Below are 21,939 nucleotides of genomic sequence, written 5' to 3' on the forward strand. Positions count from 1 at the left end.
CAGCACATCACCTTGACCTTGCAATCAGACGGCCCTTTTTGGCTCTACACTTTCTCAAGCATAAACAACACTTAATGCACTGGTCAGATCCCTGCCAAATAAGCCAGATAGACACCTACTATCGGGTAAATACCTGGAAATGAATGAAACAACCCAACAACCTGTAAAGAAATGCAATTTCCACAGAAGTCTCTCCAAAAGCTTTTCTGCTGTATGCTCTTCACCTTCCTTCTTCTGTAAACTGCTGAATCTTAGACCCAAACAGCTGTTCTGCAGCGGTGTGTGAAATGCGTAAGACTACAGAAGTTCTACGCTTAAGAAAATGTAGTGTGGAAAGGACGGGCTGTCTGACGGTTAAGTCGAGCGCTCAAAATATTCTAAATATAGCGTACACTTATATCCACAGTGATTTTTTTTAAGTGGGCCATCTTTTAAGTGGCTAAAAAACATTTTGCTGCTGCCCTCGTCTGCAGAAGTACATTACTCCTGCTGCTTCTCCAAACTGGGGGCATGTTGACCACCATACTCTAGCTAATACACAGACTATGGATCAGCACGTCATACAACCCCACCTCAGAAAACTCTAACTATCCCTTTAAACTTGACCTTCTAGATATAACCACTGGGGTATTTTTTTTCATTTAACTTGTGCTGAACTGGAGACACACCAACATGCTGACCCCAGCCTGCCCTGTTTGTAATGTGGACGTCTCCGACTCCACCTGGCTACCTGTTTGTGCGCTTCACTTTACTGAGTCAAAGTCATTTCATCCAACTTACTTTTATCATCTTTCTCCTCAATAAACTTCAAAAAAGTTTATTTTCTTGGAATTACTCAGAGAATAATATCATTCAGTCCTCTGTGTGGGATTGCTTAGCAAAGATAATAGAGATAACAGTGATTGTTTGGGGAAGCCAGACTTTGAACAGATGGTAGGCTGCAGGGAAATATAGATGGAGAAGACAACCACAGCTAAGGGACAATATTCCCTTTTATATAATTTACCTCAAGCTGCATTAAATTACCTAACTGCACCAGGGACTATGAGCCTTAGAGCTGCACATGAGGAAAATGACCTGGAGTCATCTTGTTGTTTGCAATAAATAAAAGTTTGACTGCAAATTAATTTAGCAGAATAAAGAGGTAGTCTGATATTAGTTTGATATGAATTGACTTCTCAGCAATTTGGGCAATTTTATCTATTTACTTACCCACTTATTTTCATTAGGATTCCTCGTATTTCCTCCCTCCTCGGCTGGATTTCTGAAGGTCACAGCTAAGATTATTATTGAGCAAGAGCTCTGATAGCATCTTGGTTACAAATTCAGGGGGCTCATCTCGCTCTTCAACAGAGGCCAGTAACATTTTAACTGTACTGAGACATAATCCCTGGGATCTAGTCTGCAAAAAGCAGAATTATCCTTTGTGAATGTGCTGCATCAAATGCAGACATGGGGGGTAAATCCCTTAATTACATTAGGGCCCCAAAGTGATTGTAGTCCCATGTTAAAAGGGTGAATCACACACTCAGCAGTTATAAATCTTCTCTATGAATGATATGCTGAGCAGAGAAAGCTGGTGTCACTGCTGATAAGTCTTTATTGTTCCTGTGGTGCATGAATATGATAATAATAATAATAATAACATGCTTTTCAAACAAGACATATAGTTTAAATAAGAAAGCAGGACTACACTGTACCTGTATATGACAAAATAATAACAGCTAGAAGCAAAACTAGTGAATAACAGTGCAATCAATCAAATCATTGACTGCTACAAGGCTATGTTACGAGGTGGGACCTCTGGACCGACAGGAGGGACGCAGCTGAGGATCTAAGGTTACCTACAGCCTCATGGGGAAGCAGTAAGTCAGCATTATAATGGGACCCAAACCCTGCAGAGCTTTAAAAGTTTGCAATAAAATCTTAAAATCAATTCTAAAACTGACAGACAACCGTTAAAGAGAGAGGCAAGGATGCGAGTGATGTGGTCAACACGTTCTCACTCCCAGCTCGTCAAATACAGCCGCAGCTTGTCAGCGGCCTTCAGCTTCAGACTGACACCCCCCACCACCACCACCACCACCCCTCTAGTGTCAGTTTTGTACATGAAGGGCCCCATGGTCAAGTAAGCACGGTGCATTATATGCTACATCAGGTAAACTTTCAAAATAAACCTTTCTGACTAACAGTTGCTATGCTATGAATGTACTCGGTTAAAGCTGCTGTAAGAGTGGTCGTTGTTTTGGCTAAGTTCTGTGCCATGTCACAGTTGCAGTCCCCTCCCTCCTCTTTACGTCAACACATGACAGACATAGCAGCAAACCGGAGATCCTCAGGAGCAGGCAGGACCGCCTCTTTATGGAGTTCCCTATCCCGATTGGACACTTATCTTAATAAAGACTAGCACTTACAGCAGCTCTCAGTTCAGGAAAAATATTACTTTAGGTTAAAATGTCCAGACTTTTCACTCAAAGTTATGGTTAGGGTTACATACCTCACGTAACGTAAATGACCTAGCTACATCACTCACTTTGCGTTCGTAACATAAGTTATCTCATCTACGCATGTGTGACTTAAGTGACATAACTTAAAACCATCACTCTTGACTCTTGGTCACGGATGAGATGGGAACTCCCGTCATCAAAGGGAAAGTCCAGTGAAAGATCTAATCTGATCTAACCACCGAGACCACTCTTTACTGCACTACAGGGGCACATCAAGAAGTGATGCAAGAGGGGTAACTACAGTCTCAGAGTTAGAGGCATGGGGCCACTGAGCAGGCTGCTGCATTTGATGCATTGGGAGTGAGAACAGGCGGATGTAGTCTCTTGTTTTTGAAGTCAATTCAAAGCCGAAAAGCTGCATTTTTAAAAAGGTGGAAGAGCAGTAATCAGGGCATGATGTTATAGAAGCGTGGATCATCCTGTCATGGTCTGCTTGAAAGAGAAAGACTTAATTTTGGCAATAATAATCCAGAGCTGAAGAAAGCAGAGTTGAACAACTTTTGTAATTTGGTTCAATTCAAAATATATATGTGAGTCAACATGAGTGTGCTGTGTGACAGAAACATGTAATTGCTACACCAGTCGTGAGGATGCGTGCATTTCTGTCTGCACTCTAAAGTCTGTTAACACCCTGAACAGACGGAAGTCATGAATCTCAAACGCAATTAAAATGAAGTTCATAGATTATTGAGTATTCTCACCTTTTTCAACCCTCTCCCCCAAACGATCACATACGTCAGCAAAGTCAAATGCCGTGCAGCGGAGGTGTCATTGAACTCATTAAACTGAGCCGCAGGGCGCGTCAAAGCTCTCGCAAATTATTTATTTTTCCTAAATCTAACCTCTTGTTCTTCCCACTTTTCAGTGTTATTAGAAAGGCGACTGTTTTTTTTTTGTTTTGTTTTTTAGTTTGACAAGTAGACAATGAAATAGCTTAGGGAGAAATGCAATAGGCGCTGTTTGATAAAGTGCTGTACTCAAGCTAAGTGCACAGCGGCCTTAATGTGGAAAGAATATTGATCTGTATCTTCCTCTCTTCAGCCCAGAGATGATCCGCACCAACAGCTTGATTTCCATACAAGTAAACATGTTTGTCTCACTCAGACAACCAGACACACAACTCTGGGTCGCAACATCCAAAACAAACTTTTGTTTCATTCACCTCACTCTGCATCTACTGCCAGTTTGGGGTTGTCAAGAACTTGAAGCAGCTGCCACTGCAGCTTGGTGCAGTAATGACACGACTCTGTCACATGAAACTGTGTATTTCCTGGAGGCAGCACTGGGGCTCAGAGAAGTAGTCTCAGACAGAGGAAGAATAGGCAAATGTTTTTCTTAACAGTTGAGCGGCTGTCACGCAGTTCACTGATGTGATACAAAAACATTATATATCTGTCCTAGATAGCACTTTGACACTTCAAGCTTGGCCAGCAGCAGGGCAGCAAGGAGATGATGAGATATGAGCTGAATGGGGGAAGGGAAACTCCCACGGATGCTCGCCAGCATTCCCTCGCGGCTACACTGCCTATTCCATGAAACAGTCAATGGGCTGGAGAAAAAATGCCCCGTGGCATTCACAGTCTTCTGGGATAAAAGGTTGTGCTGTAAGCGAGAGGCGTCATTGGATTGCATCTGAAATTCTCAAGTTTTCCCAAGAGACCGGACAATCTGATTTTAGAGTAACTAAAGTAAGTCCCAGTGTGCACTCTGCGTGACCGTCTTGTCCCCTCTGAGTTCCCGTAGCGCAGCACAGCTCAATCTGGATGCTAATTCAGTCGGGGACAAACAGAGTCAAAATGGAGGCGTGGATCAGTAATTTCCATTCTCAGCTGCCATTGTGGCGTCGTCCTCTTGATGGCCACAGCTCCGTGAGATGAGCTGTCACTGTCAATTTAAAAGAAATGGTTTGTGGATCAAGCTGAGTTGGCTTATTACTCATCTTTTGGGTTTTAATAGATTTTTTAAAGTCCAAATGGTTTGAAACTGACTTTCAGATGGATTTTTTTCTATTTCCAATTATGAAAATTTTGGGTTAAGCAAGCGGTCAGTCGTTTAAAAAGCAGACGTTTCTGCTATTTTAACAGAGGGGGAATTATGGTACTCGAATGAAAATGGATGGATGAAAGAGCACAATTTATATGAAAACACTGAGCCAGTTTTATGGCTTTTTGCAGAAACCAGCAGGGAATTTGCCTGATGAGCATCAGAGTGATTATATGGGAGAAGTTCATGGTTTAAAGTGATTTGGTTTGATATTTGATTCAAAAAGTGAACATTGATGGCAACAAGTTAGAATGTAAATGAGTTTCACATCTGAAACATCCCAACACACAGTACACCTACTAGGTCCTATCTGACACTATTTATCTGACACTTATCCAACATAATCTCAATCTGTGATATCACAGTACGAGGGCTGTGACTAACAGTTATCTTCATTATCAATTAAGATGCCAATTATTTGGCTAAACTTAAAAAAAAAAAAAAAAAAATTGTGAAACCAGCCAACGGTCGACGTGTTTGTTCATCAGTAATCACAATGGTTGCCAATTTTTTTCCAGTCAACTAACTGATTAATCGGCTAATTGTTGTAGTTCAAAAAATTAAATTTGCTTAAATCAGCTAAAAGTAAACTTTTCAACATGCGAGCAGAATTGCTCCTGACATTGTCATTATATATTATACTATCAGCTGAGAACAGCCAGGCTTTCATGCTTGCAATTACTTTATTTGATGCCGTTATCTCGAGATGACAAATTAATTATTTTGTTATCTAAGGTTAACGGGATAATCAACAATTTATCTCGAGAAAACAAGAGGTTGTCTCTTCTTAATGCTTTAAATGTTTATCACAGATCAGCAGTGCCATGCCAGCATGCATAGCCTGTACTTCAGTCAAGGTCTGACACAGGCAGGAGAAGCATTGTGTCAGAGATAACACCCCGATCAGTTCTCGTTTTTTAAGGAGAGGAGGCTGCAACTTCACAGGCGAGTGCACTTCAGTGATCCCGCTGACCACTGAAGTGAACGTCACTCTGCAGTTCAGTTATGAAGCCTCCCTGTCAGTCATGACAGTGAGCTTGAAAGCTGAAATCAGGTATGATCAAATGAACCGAACACTGATTCTGGAGTTCTCCATAATTATCCTGTGATTGCAAGAAAACAAAAGTTGTTTTCTTTTGGTAAATGATCTTGTCAACTCCAGAAATCTGCATTTTACTTTCCTGAGATAACAAGATACATTTATCTGTTATCACAAGAAAAACAACGCTGTTATCTCAATAAAAAAAATATCTCAAAATAACGTCATTAAAAAATAGTCGAAGAACAGCTTATTGGCATCTTCTGTCCAGAGGTACATACAAAGATAAACATGCAGGCAAGATTGTAGTGTTGCAGCTGGTCAAATTGTTTTATAAACTGTTGTGTACTTCATCGTATTGAATAACGATGCATCGTATTTAATCTGCTCATTGAAGGTTTTCAAAGTCCTTATCTGTTAGGAGACGAATAACTGTCGAAAAACTGCAGTGAATTAAAAAGTACAATCATTTCCTCTGAGATGAACCAAGTAGAAGTATATAATACAGTAGTTAGAGTACAGTACAGTACAGTACGTAGTTGCTTTACACTTCCGGCAGTGATGCACCTCCAGCATTTTGTTCGCTACTATTAGATATAAAGATGCTGGCGTTTGAGTCGTTCCACCTTATCTGCACATTAACTTCATCTACATGATAAAGCGAGCAGTAAGGAGTGTTGACAGTGACAGGGCGGGGGAGGGGGAGGGGGAAGGGGAGGGGGAGGTTTTTGTTTTGAGTGATGGAGGAGCCTTGAAGCTCTGTGACTGTCTCGTGTGTCAGTGAAGTGACAGCAGCTGTGTGAAGGAGCTGTGATGAGAGGAAATTTTGGTATTTGACGGCGGTGTTGCCAGCTATTACAAAATTTACAGTTTATCTTTAACTAATCTGCTGACTCAAACGCGGCCATGTTCTTGTTGGTCCATTGATGTATTAGTGGTGACTGCTGAGAAAACACCCACTTTGACCATATCACACTGCAGTGAACCAGAATGCAATGGTAGAAACGCTTCACAGGAAAATGGTCGAAACAAATATCTCTTTCTGTGCTGCAGACCACTAAACTAAACTAAAGCCATTTCACCGAGGCTTAATGTGAAATGTTCTTCCTCAGGTCACAGAGTCAATGATGGTCTGTGGCACTCTGTGAGTCTCGACACCAGGAATCTACAGATCACTTTCACTGTGGATAACGAGCCGTCCTCCTCAATCGAACTGTGGGAACAACTGGAATCAAAAGGCAGCTTTTATTTTGGAGGTCAGTGGGTTCTCACAGCATGTTTACAATGTTAAGACACATAAATTAATCTCTCACACACACTTCAACAGCATTTTTCTTGGTTCAAATTCCTTGTGCAGTTAAACTAAGGTTCCATCATGTGTCATTTCCGTCCAGGCTGTTCCACGATGAACTGTCAGCACCAGACTCCGGCCTTCCAAGGCTGTATGCGGCTCATATTCATCAACAGGCAGCCGATGAATCTCAATCATGTACAGCAAGGGCTGCTGGGCAATTATAATGAGCTCCAGTTTGACACCTGCAATATTAGAGACAGGTAAGTTGGTATAATTTTTTATTTACATTTTAATTAATTAGAGGACAGTTATTACCGGAAACTTTGACAATCAACAGTCAAAATGTGTCAAATACAACAGTCTTTAAAACGTTATCCAAGCTGGCAGCAGAGAGTTATTCATGCCCACATTGTTAATTTGGAGATGGCAGTGTTGTCTGCAGAGCTGCCTGAAAGTCACTGACATCTTGTCCTATAAAGACAAACACGCTGACAGGATCATCCAATTAAATTGCAACAGAAAGTCGGCAACACCTTTTCTGGCAGAGGACTATGCTAACAAGCTGCTCCCTACTGGCCTGTGTGGCATCCCTCCCCGTCCCTCTCCCTCATTACCCTGCACAGCTGTGGGCCCTGTGAATGAGATTGGCAGACCTATGAGCTCATTGAATGTCTGCATGTAGCTTGGAACATTTATATGAACCAGACAAAGATGCAAACTTGTGTTTTTTATCTTGTATTTGCCCCGAGGAGGGTCTCTCCTTTGTCAGATTTCAAACCATTTCCTTTCTACTGTGGATGTCCCCTGTCAGAGGAAATGCAAACACAACTGTGCTGCCAGTCTGTTGGCGGAGGGGACAGACAGTAGGAAATGACAGAAGATAGAAATTGGATTGGAATCTTTTCTTTTGCCAAACTGAGATGCATACATCTTTTGTGTGCATAGGTGTAAATAAAAAAAAAACAAAACGAAAAAACGTACACTTTATTAATGGATGAGTGCAAAAGCAGACCCAGTTTTTATAGTATAAATAGCTCTTGGTGAACTCTAACATATAATAAAAAAAAATATACATTTCTACAATCGTATAAAGACAAATCTGGTCACACATAATAACCATCATTGAAAAATGTTAAATTTATGGTTAAAAAACTTTATCTAATAGCTATTTCACTGTTAACAAACAATGACATGCTTTCTAAATTCCTTATCAAGCAATTGTTTATTATAAAGTTGCAACTGATGTTAATACTACTTTGTAAATGGTCAGTTAATACTGTGTTGTTATTATTTGGATGGCCATGTTGTTTAACGGTTCAACTGATGTCTATAAACCTTTACAATTTCTTAATAATTTAGAAACCATTTAATGTTTGTCAGATAACTATTACTATTATAAGTGCAGAAGAACTCAACAAGCTGACGAGATCTCAGATGTTGTTCCTGGACTCAGCTGGAGCCACTCGCCCACTTCAGGGACCACTGCCTTCACTCTCCACATATTCTCCAGCTCTTCTTTCAGCCCTTGGTATATCTCGAGCTTCTTGTGTTCCTTCTCCCAGATGTTGCTGTCATTTGGGATTGCTATATCTATCACCACTGCCTTCTTCTGATGTTTTTCCACCACAACTGTGTCCGGTTGGTTAGCCATCACCAGTCTGTCGGTCTGTATCTGGAGGTCCAACAGGATCTCGGCTTGGTCATTCTCCACCACCTTCTGAGGTGTCTCCCATTTTGACCTAAGGGCTTCCAGCCCATACTCGTCACAGATGTTCCTGTACACTATGCCAGCCACATAGTTATGGTGCTCCATGTGCGCCCTGCCTGCCTGCATCTTACAGTCCACTGTTATGAGCTGGACTGTCTCAGGGGCACCTTTGCACAGCCTGCATCTGGGGTCCTGTCTGGTTTGGTAGACCTCGGCCTCAATCGATCTTGTTCCTCTGTGCTGTCTTTCAGTCCAGCTTTTCCCAGCCACTTGTAGGATTTCTCAATATCAGCCACTCTCTTCAATCTGTTGATGGTACATACCATGCAGGGGTTTGTCCTTCCATGATGTTTCCTCCTGCTCTCCCTTCCCCTCCTCTAGGAGTTTCTGCTACCTGAGGTATTCCCTTAGTAGTTCATCACTTCATCTTGGATAGTGGCTTTGACATTCACTGGTCCTCGGCCTCCTTCCTTCCGCTTAGTGTACAACCTCTGGACGCTGGACTTGTGGTCCAACCCTCCATGCATTGTGAGGACCGTCCTTGTATTGATATCAGTGGCCTCCAGCTCCTCTTTTGGCCACCTTATTATGCCAGCAGGGTATCTGATGACCGACAGGGCGTAGGTTTTGATTGCTGAGACCTTGTTCTCACCATTCAGCTGACTTTTCAGGACTTGTCTTATTTTATGAAGGTATTTGACTGTGGCTGCCTCCTCATGGTTCCCATTTGCTTGTGAAACCCCAAGGTACTTGTGTCTGTCTACATGTGCTTTGTTGACTTCTGGTAGTTCAACCCCTTCACTTCAGATCATCTTCCCTCTCTTTGATACCATCCTACCATATGAATGACATTCTGATGCCGTTGTTGTTGATCCTGGTGATGTGAATAAGTGAGTCGATGTCTTGCTCACTCCTGGCATACAACTTAATGTCATTCATGTAGAGGAGGTGGGGACAGAGCATCTCCTTGGTATATCCTCAGGCTGGATCTCCCCAGACAGAGACCTCCACAGGCCCCAGGCTAGCTCTCTTGGTTTTGGTTAGCTGGTGGGTTGGCACCTAAGTGCTAAATGTTCTGTATTCATCTGTGGCTGTGGTTCAGGAATCAGAGCAGGTCACTAGCTAATCAGAAGCTTGGAAGTTCAGTCCCCAGCTGTAAAAGTGTCTTTGGGCAAGATACTGAGCCCCAAATTGCTCTTGGTGGCTGCTCATCGATATGTGAGTGTGACTATGAATGGTTACTGAGCCTGATGATCAGGTGGCCTCTTGAATGGCAGCCTCTGCCACCAGTGTATTATTGTGTGTGTGAATGGGAAGACTAGAAAAGCACCATATTAATGCAGTACATTTTACCAGCTAGAAACTAACTCTGGTTGTCTGTTGTTTTGTTGCTGAGCACATAGTGTAGAGCGGGTTCATCAGAGCTGAAAACGGCTCTGCTGCTGCTCGAGACAAGGTTAATGAAAAGAAGCAGTGATCCTCAACCACGACAGAAAATGAGTCATAAACCCAAACCCATAAGCAAAAAGAAGTTAAAAATCTCTGACTCAAACATGACTTAAAAAGTAATTTCACTCACAGTGAATGTAAACAGCGTTGATTATGGAGCGTTACAAGTTGAGGCAAAAACTCCACTTTACTGTTAAAGCAAAAACAAGCTCTGTGAAATGTTACAGAAACATTTCAGTGTATTTTTTCCTAATCTTTGATAAATATTAATAGTCACTGCATAATGCATTTCATAAAAACAGATGCGAGCGGAGAAAGCGTTTGATGTTTCCTACAAATGAAACAACCATCTACATGCATTATGCAGTGTGCAACAAAGAAACTTATGCAGAACTAAAATCAAATGTGTGTGGGTTACATCCACACTTTTTTTCCTTTTGGTGTGTACTTGATGTCTTTGCAACATCCTGTGCTCAGATCTGCTTGACATGACATGTGAGGCAGTTGTACGCAGCTTTTCAAACATTTATTTCATTGATGTTAACTCTCATTTCACTTATTGTGGCCTGTTTAATGACCCCCAAGTGTGAGAAAATTAACTTTCATCAGAGTCAATCTCTTTTCTTTGTGTCTAATTAAACCTTGTGACTCAATTTATGGTCAGCATGCACTTAGGTGTGCTGGCTACTGTAATTCCATGACCTGTGAGGGCACTCATGAACACAACAGAAAATAGCTTGATGGTAATTAAACCAGTGGCTGCAACCTTATCCGTGTTGCGGCTGGCCCGCTCCGCTGCAGTTAATAGGTGGGAGATGAAAGTGTATGAAATTATAGATGCATGCTCGAAAGGCTGGCAATTATGTGAAACTGAAGGAGGCTTGAGGAAGGGACTATTAATCAGACGAGTGTGGTTTGAAATTTCTGTGAAGCGCTCATTGTGTCAAAATCCCATTAACGGGCATTCTAGTCTGAAGGTGACAGTAATGCTTTTATTTTTAGTAAAACGCCTCGACGTGTCAGCTTTTTTTAAAATTCATACAAGGGCAAAGTATGAGACACAATCATTTCACAGTTGTTTGAGATTTTTAATGAAACATGAATAAACAGCAAATTAGTCTATTGGGTGGGTTCCAAAGCGTGTTCATAATTGCGTACAAAAGAATAAAGAGAATAGCGAGCAGGGGTCGTGCTTGCCTGATAAATAAAAGATCAGGTTTGCAAACAGTAACAAAAGAAGTATCTCTACTGGCACCTAATACAAATGCCTAAGAGGCTTGTGCGGTGTTTTGTTTTGCAGCCAAGAAATAGCTGTTTTGTGCTGCTTATAACAGGAGAACATGAAAGTGTATCAGGAGAAGACTTACATAATCAGCAACTAATAGCAACTGTTCTGATCAGCAATTGTCAGGTACCAGTTTTAAAATTTAATATTTTGTGTTATGTATATTAAAAAAAAAAACTAATAAAAAAAAAGCATCTTTGACTGCTGGAACAGATCAAACATTTATATATTTTTAATCCTCTGATATTTTACACATCAAACAATTAAAGCTAGGGTTGGTAAGTTATTCTGGAAGCTTTTTTGTTCTAAAATCCCTTAACATCCGGACAGTAATCAAAAATCAAATGCTCTGACAAATAAAAGAACAAATCCAGTATCTGTGGCTGTTGCAGGCATTTAATAAGCCCACTTTATCCTTTCATTCAGCCCACATGAAATGATTGAACAGGCTACCTGTCTGTCTACCTACGTACCTATCTGCACACATTCTACCCATGCACTTATTGTGCATGACTGGAATTTCCACAAGGCTAGGCTGATCTACTGCTAAAGCTAGAAAGAAGCTAGTCGCACAAGAATGGCAGAGAAAGTGCAGTGGTGAGTTCTAACAGTAGCCTTGTTCATTCCTTTCATTCATTAAGATAATGTTCGATGTTAACTTACTGTACATGATGGTGAAAAATTAGGTAGTTGGATATTGTTTTCAATGACAAATGTGTGATCAATCACAGTACACAATCCATTCAGTAGCTAGCTAACTCGGTAGCATAAAGCACACAGCCCCTGAGCCAAAGAGCAGTAGGAATAGCCTTTCAGTGGCTAATACAGTTAGCACAAAGCACACAGCCCCTGAGCCAAAGAGCAGCAGGGATAGCCTTTCAGTGGCTAATACAGTTAGCACAAAGCACACAGCCCCTGAGCCAAAGAGCAGCAGGAATAGCCTTTCAGTGGCTAATACAGTTAGCACAAAGCACACAGCCCCTAAGCCAAAGACCAGAGCTGCTGAGCAGAAACAGCCTCCTTAAGTGGCTATTGTTAGCAGACAGCACACACCTACAGCAGTAAGAAGTAACTCTTACACTGGGTAACCTTTTGGACTGAGGTACGTTCATGACGGCTATTTTGCTTGTGTTTATATAATTGTGGCATTTAACAGAGTTGTTTATTTATGTATTTATAAGGCTCAAAAAGCTAACAGAGCCTGTCAGCCAGCGTTTTTTTTAAAGTCAATAGTGGCCAAACCGTGGATAGAATAAACTGGTGGATACATTTTTTTGAGTGTCAAAACCTCACCGTCATAATATCATCCATTTAGTCGCAGGAGAGCGGCACAAGTAAATCATTTTACCCCCATTCAAGTTAGCCATGGGCCGCGTCATTCTATACCCAGGAAGCTGAACGTTTTCTGCTTCTTGCACCGCTGAGCAGCTTTCATCGGAATGAATGGGGCTATATGTCCATGGTGTAGTCGGGCAGTGTGTTCTGATGTATTTTGGAGGAGTGGCCTGGAGGGAGGCCTGGATACTTTGGCTTGCTCTTGCTGGCTTCTACAATGATCATACTGTATATATATATATATATGACAATAATTGATGAATTTACAAGTATTGACCCAATTAATCAGCACTATATTATCTGATATTAAATGTTAGTGTAAAAACTTTTTTTTTTTTTTTTCAGATGTCTCCCCAACCTGTGTGAACATGGAGGCCGCTGCTCTCAGACATGGAGCATCTTCACCTGCGACTGTTCGGGAACAGGATACTCTGGAGCGACCTGTCACAACTGTGAGCAGTTCATCTCACTTTCATTTCTCCACCTAGTCTCAAACCTGCTATTACACCCTCTGCACCTCCCCATATATTCGAGGTCTACTGAGCTGTGTCATTTGATTCAGCGCACACACCTGTCATGCTCCCAGCTTTCTTCACTTTGTACAACTGAGAGGCAAAGAAAAAACTTGCCCTCCTTCGACCTGACATGACCTCACAATCATTGCTGCTATTCTCGCTTTCAGATTTCTGAGAAACAGTTTTTTTTTTTTTTACTCCATCCTTAAATAGCTTGAAACATGCTGGCTTCAGACTGACTCTACATGTGGAAGTGTTTCCTTACGGGTGTCATTTTTTGACATCCTCCCAACATCTTCAGATATTCATAGTGGAGACGGCTGTTGGAAACTCTGTGTGAAATTCCCCTGCCCCAGATTACTGATTTCTTGTTTATATGCAGGCAACGTTGTTTTATTTGCATGTTGGAGGCTACATGACAGATAAGAGCATCTGCTGATTTAGAAATATTTTTAGCAGCTGGAAAGATTAATGAGTGAACCAGAGGCTGAATTGTCAACCATATCATCGAGTTTAATTATCAAGCTATCTGGGCTGATAACATCTACTAGCTACAGTTGTCATTTCAGCCCACAAAAACAAAGGTTAGAAATCAGAAGCCTGTTATTGTCTATTACTGTCTGAAATCTAAGACACATTGTTTTGAAAAAATAAGATGAATTTTAGTTGTAAATATGCCATTGCACACATGTAAACTGCAACAACTGAGGTAGCAACAAGGAAACTTAAAATGGCTCCATACAGCTCGACCAGCATAATCTAAGTCCCCAGAAGCTCAGAGGTACTAAATTGATGGACAGACGTTATTTACACCCTTTTCAAAGCTGAAATCTTCACTGTAGCTGCTAAACTGAGCTGTTAGAAAGCACCCAGTCTGAAGTGGGCGCACCGGTCTGGCCGTGTGTTGAGAGTGTAAATAATCTCTGCTCTTCTCTGCCCTTTGACTCTCACAAACACACTCCACAATCCATTTCAAGGCAAATTATATCACTGGTAGGTGTAAGGTAGTTCAAAAACTATTCCCCAGTCTCAGGCCCAGTTTACATGACAGCACTTTTGCTAAAAACTAAAATATTTTTCCTTTGCCGTTTAAAGACATTCTGCGCTCATGCAACGTCGTGAAAATCTAACACTTTCTTCTACACAGTGGTGAGCTATCACATCACATTAATGGTGAGCGTCAATAAACTCAGTAGAGTCAGCAGCACAAACAAAGCTCAACAGTCCGTCATTGTTCCTGCTGTCCCACTATTCACAGATGGCTATAAGGCTGAAAATATAACACATATGGCCTTGTCGTCACAGTTTTCACAGGAATTGCACAGTGCCAGTTTACATGACGATGGTACTGTAAGGGTGGCATTTCAAAAGATTACACTCTGGAGCCTGGTTTCAAAAGTTTGCATTTTAAGGCCCCCAAACCATTTCATGCAGTCCACTATTGTTTAAACATTATTTTTTTCTCCACAACAATCTGGCGACCACTGGAAATCGTTACCACCTCGGGGGTCCCAATCCCCAACATTTCAAAAAACAATACTTTAAGCCAAGAGAATATGACCCTGAAAACATTTACAATTACAAGATTTAAATTAAACACTGAATCCACCTTAATATTTTACTGTGAATACATTTTGATCAGGCCTTGCAGTCGTATTCAAATGTAAGTAGTATTCAAATATAAATCCGCATCAGAGCAACAACTGGTGATGGATAGAGCAGAAACATATGTCACCAGCAGCCACCACTTCACTGTTTTTTAAAGAATGAATACAATAACTTCTAAACAGTTCATAAATAAAGATAGATTTTTTGCAGTCAGATGAGTCAGCCAGTAGAAAGCTGTCAGAGCGTGGGATGATTCTTGGAGGAAATAACCGATTTCTGTCCCCACTCTGCCTCTTCTAGCCATCTACGAGTCCTCCTGTGAGGCCTACAAGCTGATTGGCAGCTCCTCAGGCTTCTTCTCCATTGATCCAGATGGGAGTGGTCCCCTGGGGCCCACACAGGTATACTGCAACATGACAGGTGAGATCATTGTAGTTCACGTGTTGTCACCTTTACTCCTTTTGAGTTCCACTGAGAACTGGCAGAAAGCTCAGAGTAAAGAGTCCGCTCACGTAGTGATCGCACTGCATCGATCCCCAGCCTGGCTATCTCACACTTTACCATCCAGTAATAAATCATTACGGCCACTCAGGGCAGTTCCTCAGAGTTTAGAACATATCTGTGAGAAGTCAATATCTTTTGTAAATGTCCATGTGGTTACACTTAAACAATGTCAGAGTGCTTTCACACAGGTTTGGTTCAGTTAAATCGAGTCTCGGTGCTGAACCAAAAACAAGGCCATGAGAGAAACAGAGCACATTCAAAGCACAGTTTGTTTTATGGGGTGAAAGCAAACGGACAAGCTCAAGTATTTTTGACAGTCGGTTTATGATTTAAGCAGGATTTGAAAAGATACTAAATCTACTATAGTATTAAACTGCGATTAAATCCATCTGCTGATTGTAAGCTGATCAGAAAGTGATCCCATAATCAGTCTGAATAGGCAACGTACATGTCTCCGCAAATCTTTATTAACCATGGTAATACTAATGTGCATTAGTACGACTTTCAGTAAGGGGATTTTCTCTGATCCTTTGAATGATGACATTCAAGAGACATTTAACATTACACGTTAAAATTGCAGCGTGTTGTGGTTCCATCCTACTCTGTGTACTTTGCCGGTTCATTAGGCTCATTATAAATTAAATACATATTAATGCACATGATGCCACTTTTCCATCCTGTCTCTATCTGTTTCAGTCTCATAATGCAAATAATGCTTCTAATCAGTTATTTGTCCATGAAAGCCTTGTGACACTAGAGAACGTACAATCTGTTAGAATGACTGAATGCTGTCAGTCATCAAAAATGACCCACATTGGTCCTTATGAACGGATGACAATAGCCAAAACTGTCCAATCAATGAGTTACCTGTCAGTCTGTATAACATCATGTTTTTTTTCCTTTTGGTTCATTTGTGAAAAGCCTGTGCACCCAAACCAGCAAGAATGCAACAATGTGTGTTTTTTTTATCCTTGGTCCGAACCAGCTAAACACAACTACAGATGTGAAAGCATCCTAGCTTGATCCGGTATCGTAGTGTTGGTGTTGTTCCTAGAATAATTAATGTTGCTCCAGGACCAACATTGAAACTGATAGCTTAGAGAAAGAAGAAGAAAGTTATCCTCTCAAACACGTGTTTAACATCGAGCAATTATACCTATATTTTGTCCCCTAAACCTAACCAAGTATTTCTGTTTCCTAAACCTAACCAAATGTGTGCTACCTTAACTTGAAAAGGTGTTCCGTTCCCTAAACCAGAGCAAGTATTTGGTTCCCTGAACCTAACCAAACAGGAAGTCCAATACTTAACCCCTTCGGCCATGACGGCTTGCTTTAGATGTGGACTTTAACACTTTTCGTCAGTTGAAGTGGCGGTCCAGGAACATTAATTGTGATGTTATACGAACAACACAAACACTGTGATATCAGATACAACAAGCACCCTCAGATACCATTTAATCTGTTATTGGGTCTAACTTATTTTCTTTAAACAAAGAGAAAACATCCCTCCAGCTAAAGAATGACAAGTCATTATGTTTGTTACAATATGCTGCCTCATCCTGTCTTTATCTTTAATTAAAAAGGAGAACAACTTATGATAGTGCCCCCAACAACTAGTGCAAGCACCCCTCGGTTCAGTGCGCCACAAGAGGCGTTGTGTGCTTTCAAGGTTTCACTGAAGTCATTAGGAGTTGTGGCTTCTCAAATTTAAAGTGTCATGACGAAATTACAATTTAACAGCTTACAAGTCTAAAGCCCCTCTAGTGGCCTCTAGAGGCTGCAATTTTCAGAGCCAGTGGTCATTAGAGTCAGAAGGGTTAATCCTCTTGGGAGCACTAATATGCTCAGTAAATTTAATGGCGGCCTGCCATTAAATAATGAGATATTTTGTGTGCAAGACTGACATTTTGAGCTGAGGGTGAAAAGTGTCCAAAATGGAAATACATCTCTCAATAAATTAATCAGCATCTGACTGTTAGATTTGGACTTTCTTGTGTGCAGCTTGTAGTTTTGACCTTATCATTTTGCAAAAGTCAGGGTTCTCCAAAACTATTTGGATTTATTTCCTGGAGACCATGAATATCCACATCAAATTTCACAGAGATTTCCCCATTGATTTTTGAAAACACCATGTCCTGATACTATGTGTTGCTCAAGGAGGAGCAACTGACCTCTATCTAAAGGAAAGTTAAGGATAAGGAGTCGATAAAACCATTGCAAAACATGCTCCTGGCAGCACAAATATCCATACTGAATTTCATGGCAATCTGTTGAGTTTTGGAGACGACAAGGCTCACATTGCCACTTGACCTTTAATTATTTACAGTATGCAATTAGTATAATCTGGCAGGACAGTTGGATTTGTGAAGCTACAGTTTTATGTTAATAGCGACTTTGGGAACGTATCGCCGCATCAGAGCTGCTATATCAGTGTGATCTGTTGACAGCAGGAACACAATGTGCTCTATATCACCTGGACTGTCACCTGAGATGTGACATTTGACAGACAGGGAGAGGGACACAAGGTGATCCACAGTCCTCTTGACATATAGGACAAAACATATTCCATTAAGTTATGACAGTATTCATGACTGGGCTGTCACAACTTCCTCACTTACTTTGTCCTTTGCAAGGTTAACATAGCGGTGATGTTACAGAGGAGAGCGCTGCCACCAAATGCTGTCTAGCTTTGGCGTTTTGTGTTCTCAGACTTTCCCCCTCACAAATATGAATTACCCGGCAGCAGATATTGCCTCAGCTTGACCTCAATTAAGGAATCTATTAGGAATGTAAATAACTCTAAGCCCGACAACCTGATGTGAATAATCACAAAGTGGAGAGGGATTTTCTCTAACGCAGAGTAAACAGAAAATCCATAATGAAAACTGAGTGGGGATGGAAATAGGAGGGATTCCTCATATGATTTTACTGTACAAACTCTTGACTAACTTTTGTATGTAAATGTTTATGAAATCAGTTCAAAATTAAAAATGTAACTCGAGTGTCTCATGCTGTGAGCAGCAAAGGCAGACCATTACCGAAAGGGGCTCTTCTGCTGTGATAGGATTGTGTGCTGTGGAAGTGTAAGGTTTATTTTCGGGGTGACGGAGAATTGTTGCTTGGAAACGAGGGCATCCGTTGGGTTCTCAGTCGTATGAAACTGCAAAGATTTGTGAAAATGTCACCAGCAACACCGATGTTTCCGCCAACACCACTGAATGTCTCAATGACTCGCTAATGAACTTGGCCATGATGCTGAGACGTACAGTAAAGTGTGACTCACAAATGGGTCATAGCAATTGTTCAGCAACATGACAAGTCAAAACTCCTACTGTAACATCATTTATATTTATGAGCTCATTCATCTGCTGTTTATCTGTGAACTTTGAAAAATAAGCGTTAGACTTGCTTTTTTGGTTCAATTGCCAATTAGGCTGCTGTACACTGTTCTGTGACTGAGAAGCATTTCATGTTTTGTATTTAGTCTTTAAGTCACTAAGTTGTTTTGATTTTTTAAAAGTGCACCTTTCCATGACAGAAAGTCCAAACTAGGCACAGCTGATGGAAGGTTTTCTGTGATGGCTATTACCTGAATTTAGAAATACTCCTTTTTCATTTGACCCTGGTTGTGACAGTTAATGATTTATTGTAACAACGACAATCATAAATCACATGTATTCCCTTCAACTGTGATATAAAAGCCTACATTAAACGTGCTTTTGTATTAAGATGAAAAGGTGCGGATGATGTGCTCATGCTAACACATACTAGCATACGTAACACTGACATGCAGGCACATTGTTTGAAGCTAAAGTGAACAGTCCAAAACACTTTTTTAAATTAAGAGCAAATGGAATGTGATGAGATATAAATGTTTTATAATGAGAGCACGGCGAGATCATGCTGGTGCAAAAGGTGTTGATGAGATCATGCTAACAGTCGAACATGTGCTGAAAGAAGGTGTTAACACACTCATGATAACAGATTGACTTTTCCTCTTTCAGAAGAGAAGGTGTGGACGGTGTTGGCGCACAACAGCACAGCTCCTGTCACAGTCCAGGGCTCCTCTCCTCACAAACCCCACATCATGAAGCTCAACTACAGCGCCTCAGCTGAGCAGCTGCATGCCATCGTATCAGGCTCAGAGCAATGCCAGCAGGAAGTGGTTTACAACTGCAAGAAGTCCCGTCTCTTTAATACTAAAGGTGAGTGTTGTTTTCCTCTGAATGTCAAACTTGCACACTGCAAACTACTACAACTCACAAGCTAACAGTCAAGTTGTGTTTCATATGATGGGCGGGGTCAGCTGGTCTTACATATGGGTGGCCTAGAGATACCAAAGGATAACTGACCACACAGCACAGGAGTGTTTTTTTATTTCACTGCTGCCTGAGACTCAGCAGCCAACAATAAAAAATGCAATGGTCTGCGTTGGTGGAGGCATGTTGCTTAAGATACTGGTGAGACATGAGATGGATCCAGTTTAGTCTGACTAATAGATGAATGTGTTTGAAGGCTTATCAGCTGCCAAAACACTGTACACCTGTCTGTAGTACTGTGGGACAGCATTTGTTTCTACTGTTTTATCTTTAGTTGTGATCAGCTTTGGGTAGTGGTGAACTACATACAGTTCAACTAGTAGTTTAACTACATTTCTATATGAATAGTGATTAAAGTAGTTCAGTTCATTTTTAGCCTATTTTGTGTAGTGGATGATTGACACTGGAAGGAAAGGAATGATTGTTTGTTTTTATTTTACCATTGATTTGTTCAAAGCTGACATTCATTGCCATCTCCACCAAGGAGGTTATGTTTTAATCCTTGTCAGTTGGTTGGTTGGCTGGTTGGTTGGTTGGTTGTTTGGTTGGTTGGTTGGTCAGCAGGATTACACAAAAACTACAGAACATTTCCGTGAAACTTGGATGGAGGATGGGTCTCGACCCAAAATGGACCCGACTTGCTAACTTCTGGTGCAGATTCAGATAACAGTACGGATCAAGGAATTTCTTCTCACATTCTTTAACGCTGAGATATTTTTCAACATTTTTGTTAATTTCTCAGGGAATAATGCATGGAAAGTACTATTCCATGCATTGACGGAAAAAGACATGCATATTAAGTCACTGGTATCTATGAGTTAGTTCAATTTGATGCTGATCCACATACCATCCAGATCTAACAGATTTAAATACTTTTATTTGACATTGGATTAGGCCTGATTGAATTAAAGGGTCCTTTTGGCCATGGCAGAGGTATACGCTCTACCGCGCATTCTAGTTTTAAAGTCGTGAAATACATTTTCTGAGTGGCTTTAGTTAAAAAGAATGGTTTTCCTGAAGGTACCTTTGCTGTGGTCATATTAGCTTACAAAGCTATGCTTTCAAAGTAGCTTCCCCCACACTAGTTGCACTGTACAGTAAACAGTACAAATACAGTTAACAATTATAGTGACAAAATGTTCCACCAGGAATTTGTGCTTACACGTGTTTGATTGGCCGGTGCAGTGCCTTGCCAGGGGTTGTTGCATTGTGTTGGGTTTCATTGTTGGCCAGCTCCTCTGGTTGGTACGCCTGCTGTGTCGCTGTACTGGCCTCATTCAGATGAATGAGGGGGATGCGTTTTTCTCGCAGGGCTCCAGTCGAAGTCATGGCCTCGCGTGGACTATGTCTCTTGAATGTTCTGTGCTCCGCACCATCAGGGGAGTGTGTCTTGTTTCATTGTGAATTGAAAGTCAGACGGTCTGTGCTTTGTCACGTTGAGAGCTGCTGCCCCTTCGACACCCTGCCTTCTGCTTCGCTTTTCTTGTTATATTTTCCACAATAACTAGAAAGGCGGTCTCCAATCTTTCTGTGTGCATTCATCTTGAACTGTTCCTGCACCTATGGTGGCCCAAACAACATTTGCTCTTAAATCATGAAACATTCATGACGTCCCAGATTCCACCATTCCCCGGGTGCCATGCATGTGAAAACAAACAAGTTCATTATCACACCAGACATCAAAGAGAGGCAGAAAACAGCCAATTTTATAGCTGCATGAACACACTGGTGTGATGGTGGCCTTCATTGTCAGAGCTCAGACAACGTCTGTGGAAGAAGGTAAATGTCTCCTTACTTTCCTGAGTGTGTCGACACAAGCAGGATCACTTCTGACAACAAACATACTTTACAGCGTACTCAAATTAATTATTGTACAAAAATGCACTTACCATGCTAATTTACGTTGAAAAAAACAAGCGCCACAGCTGTTTGAAGCAGCCTGCTGGGAGTACAGATGCTGGCATGTGCCAAGAACTTCTGAAGTTCACCTCCAGTTGTGGAGTTGGGCTGTATAACATGTCCCCTCTCTGCCAACTCTCCTGTCAGCCTCTGTTCTGTTACTGTCACTTAAAACACAGATGTTCAGTGATTTAATGTTCCTGTAATGGCGTTCAACTGCCGTCTGATTTGAATTATTAAAGGCTTGTTTTTTCCTTATTTAACACGCATAATGAATAAAGTTTGCTGAGAACTCTAAAGTGACAGTGAAGGGACTAAAACAGCAGCAATTTCATGCTCTCCCTACTGTCTCATACTTCAGTCTTGCTTTTTTAGTCACATTCTTATTTTCACATTCAGCGATATCGTGTCAGTGTTGAGACATTTGTTTAGAT

At 41.2% G+C, this 21,939-nt stretch overlaps 1 protein-coding gene across 1 annotated transcript in view; it reads left to right on the forward strand.

Annotated features, from left to right (window-relative positions):
- LOC311262277 (contactin-associated protein-like 5) overlaps positions 1 to 21,939 on the forward strand; it is a 116,700-nt gene that overhangs the window by 50,430 nt on the left and 44,331 nt on the right. The window contains exons 9-13 of the mRNA XM_084361553.1: positions 6,702 to 6,845; positions 6,984 to 7,143; positions 13,006 to 13,112; positions 15,084 to 15,203; positions 19,292 to 19,492. Coding sequence (XP_084217679.1) covers positions 6,702 to 6,845; positions 6,984 to 7,143; positions 13,006 to 13,112; positions 15,084 to 15,203; positions 19,292 to 19,492 — 732 coding nt within the window. The remainder of the gene's footprint in view (positions 1 to 6,701; positions 6,846 to 6,983; positions 7,144 to 13,005; positions 13,113 to 15,083; positions 15,204 to 19,291; positions 19,493 to 21,939) is intronic.

This window comes from Pagrus pagrus, assembly GCF_965226575.1.
Source record: "Pagrus pagrus genome assembly, chromosome: 9".
Classification (NCBI taxonomy): Eukaryota; Metazoa; Chordata; class Actinopteri; order Spariformes; family Sparidae; genus Pagrus; species Pagrus pagrus.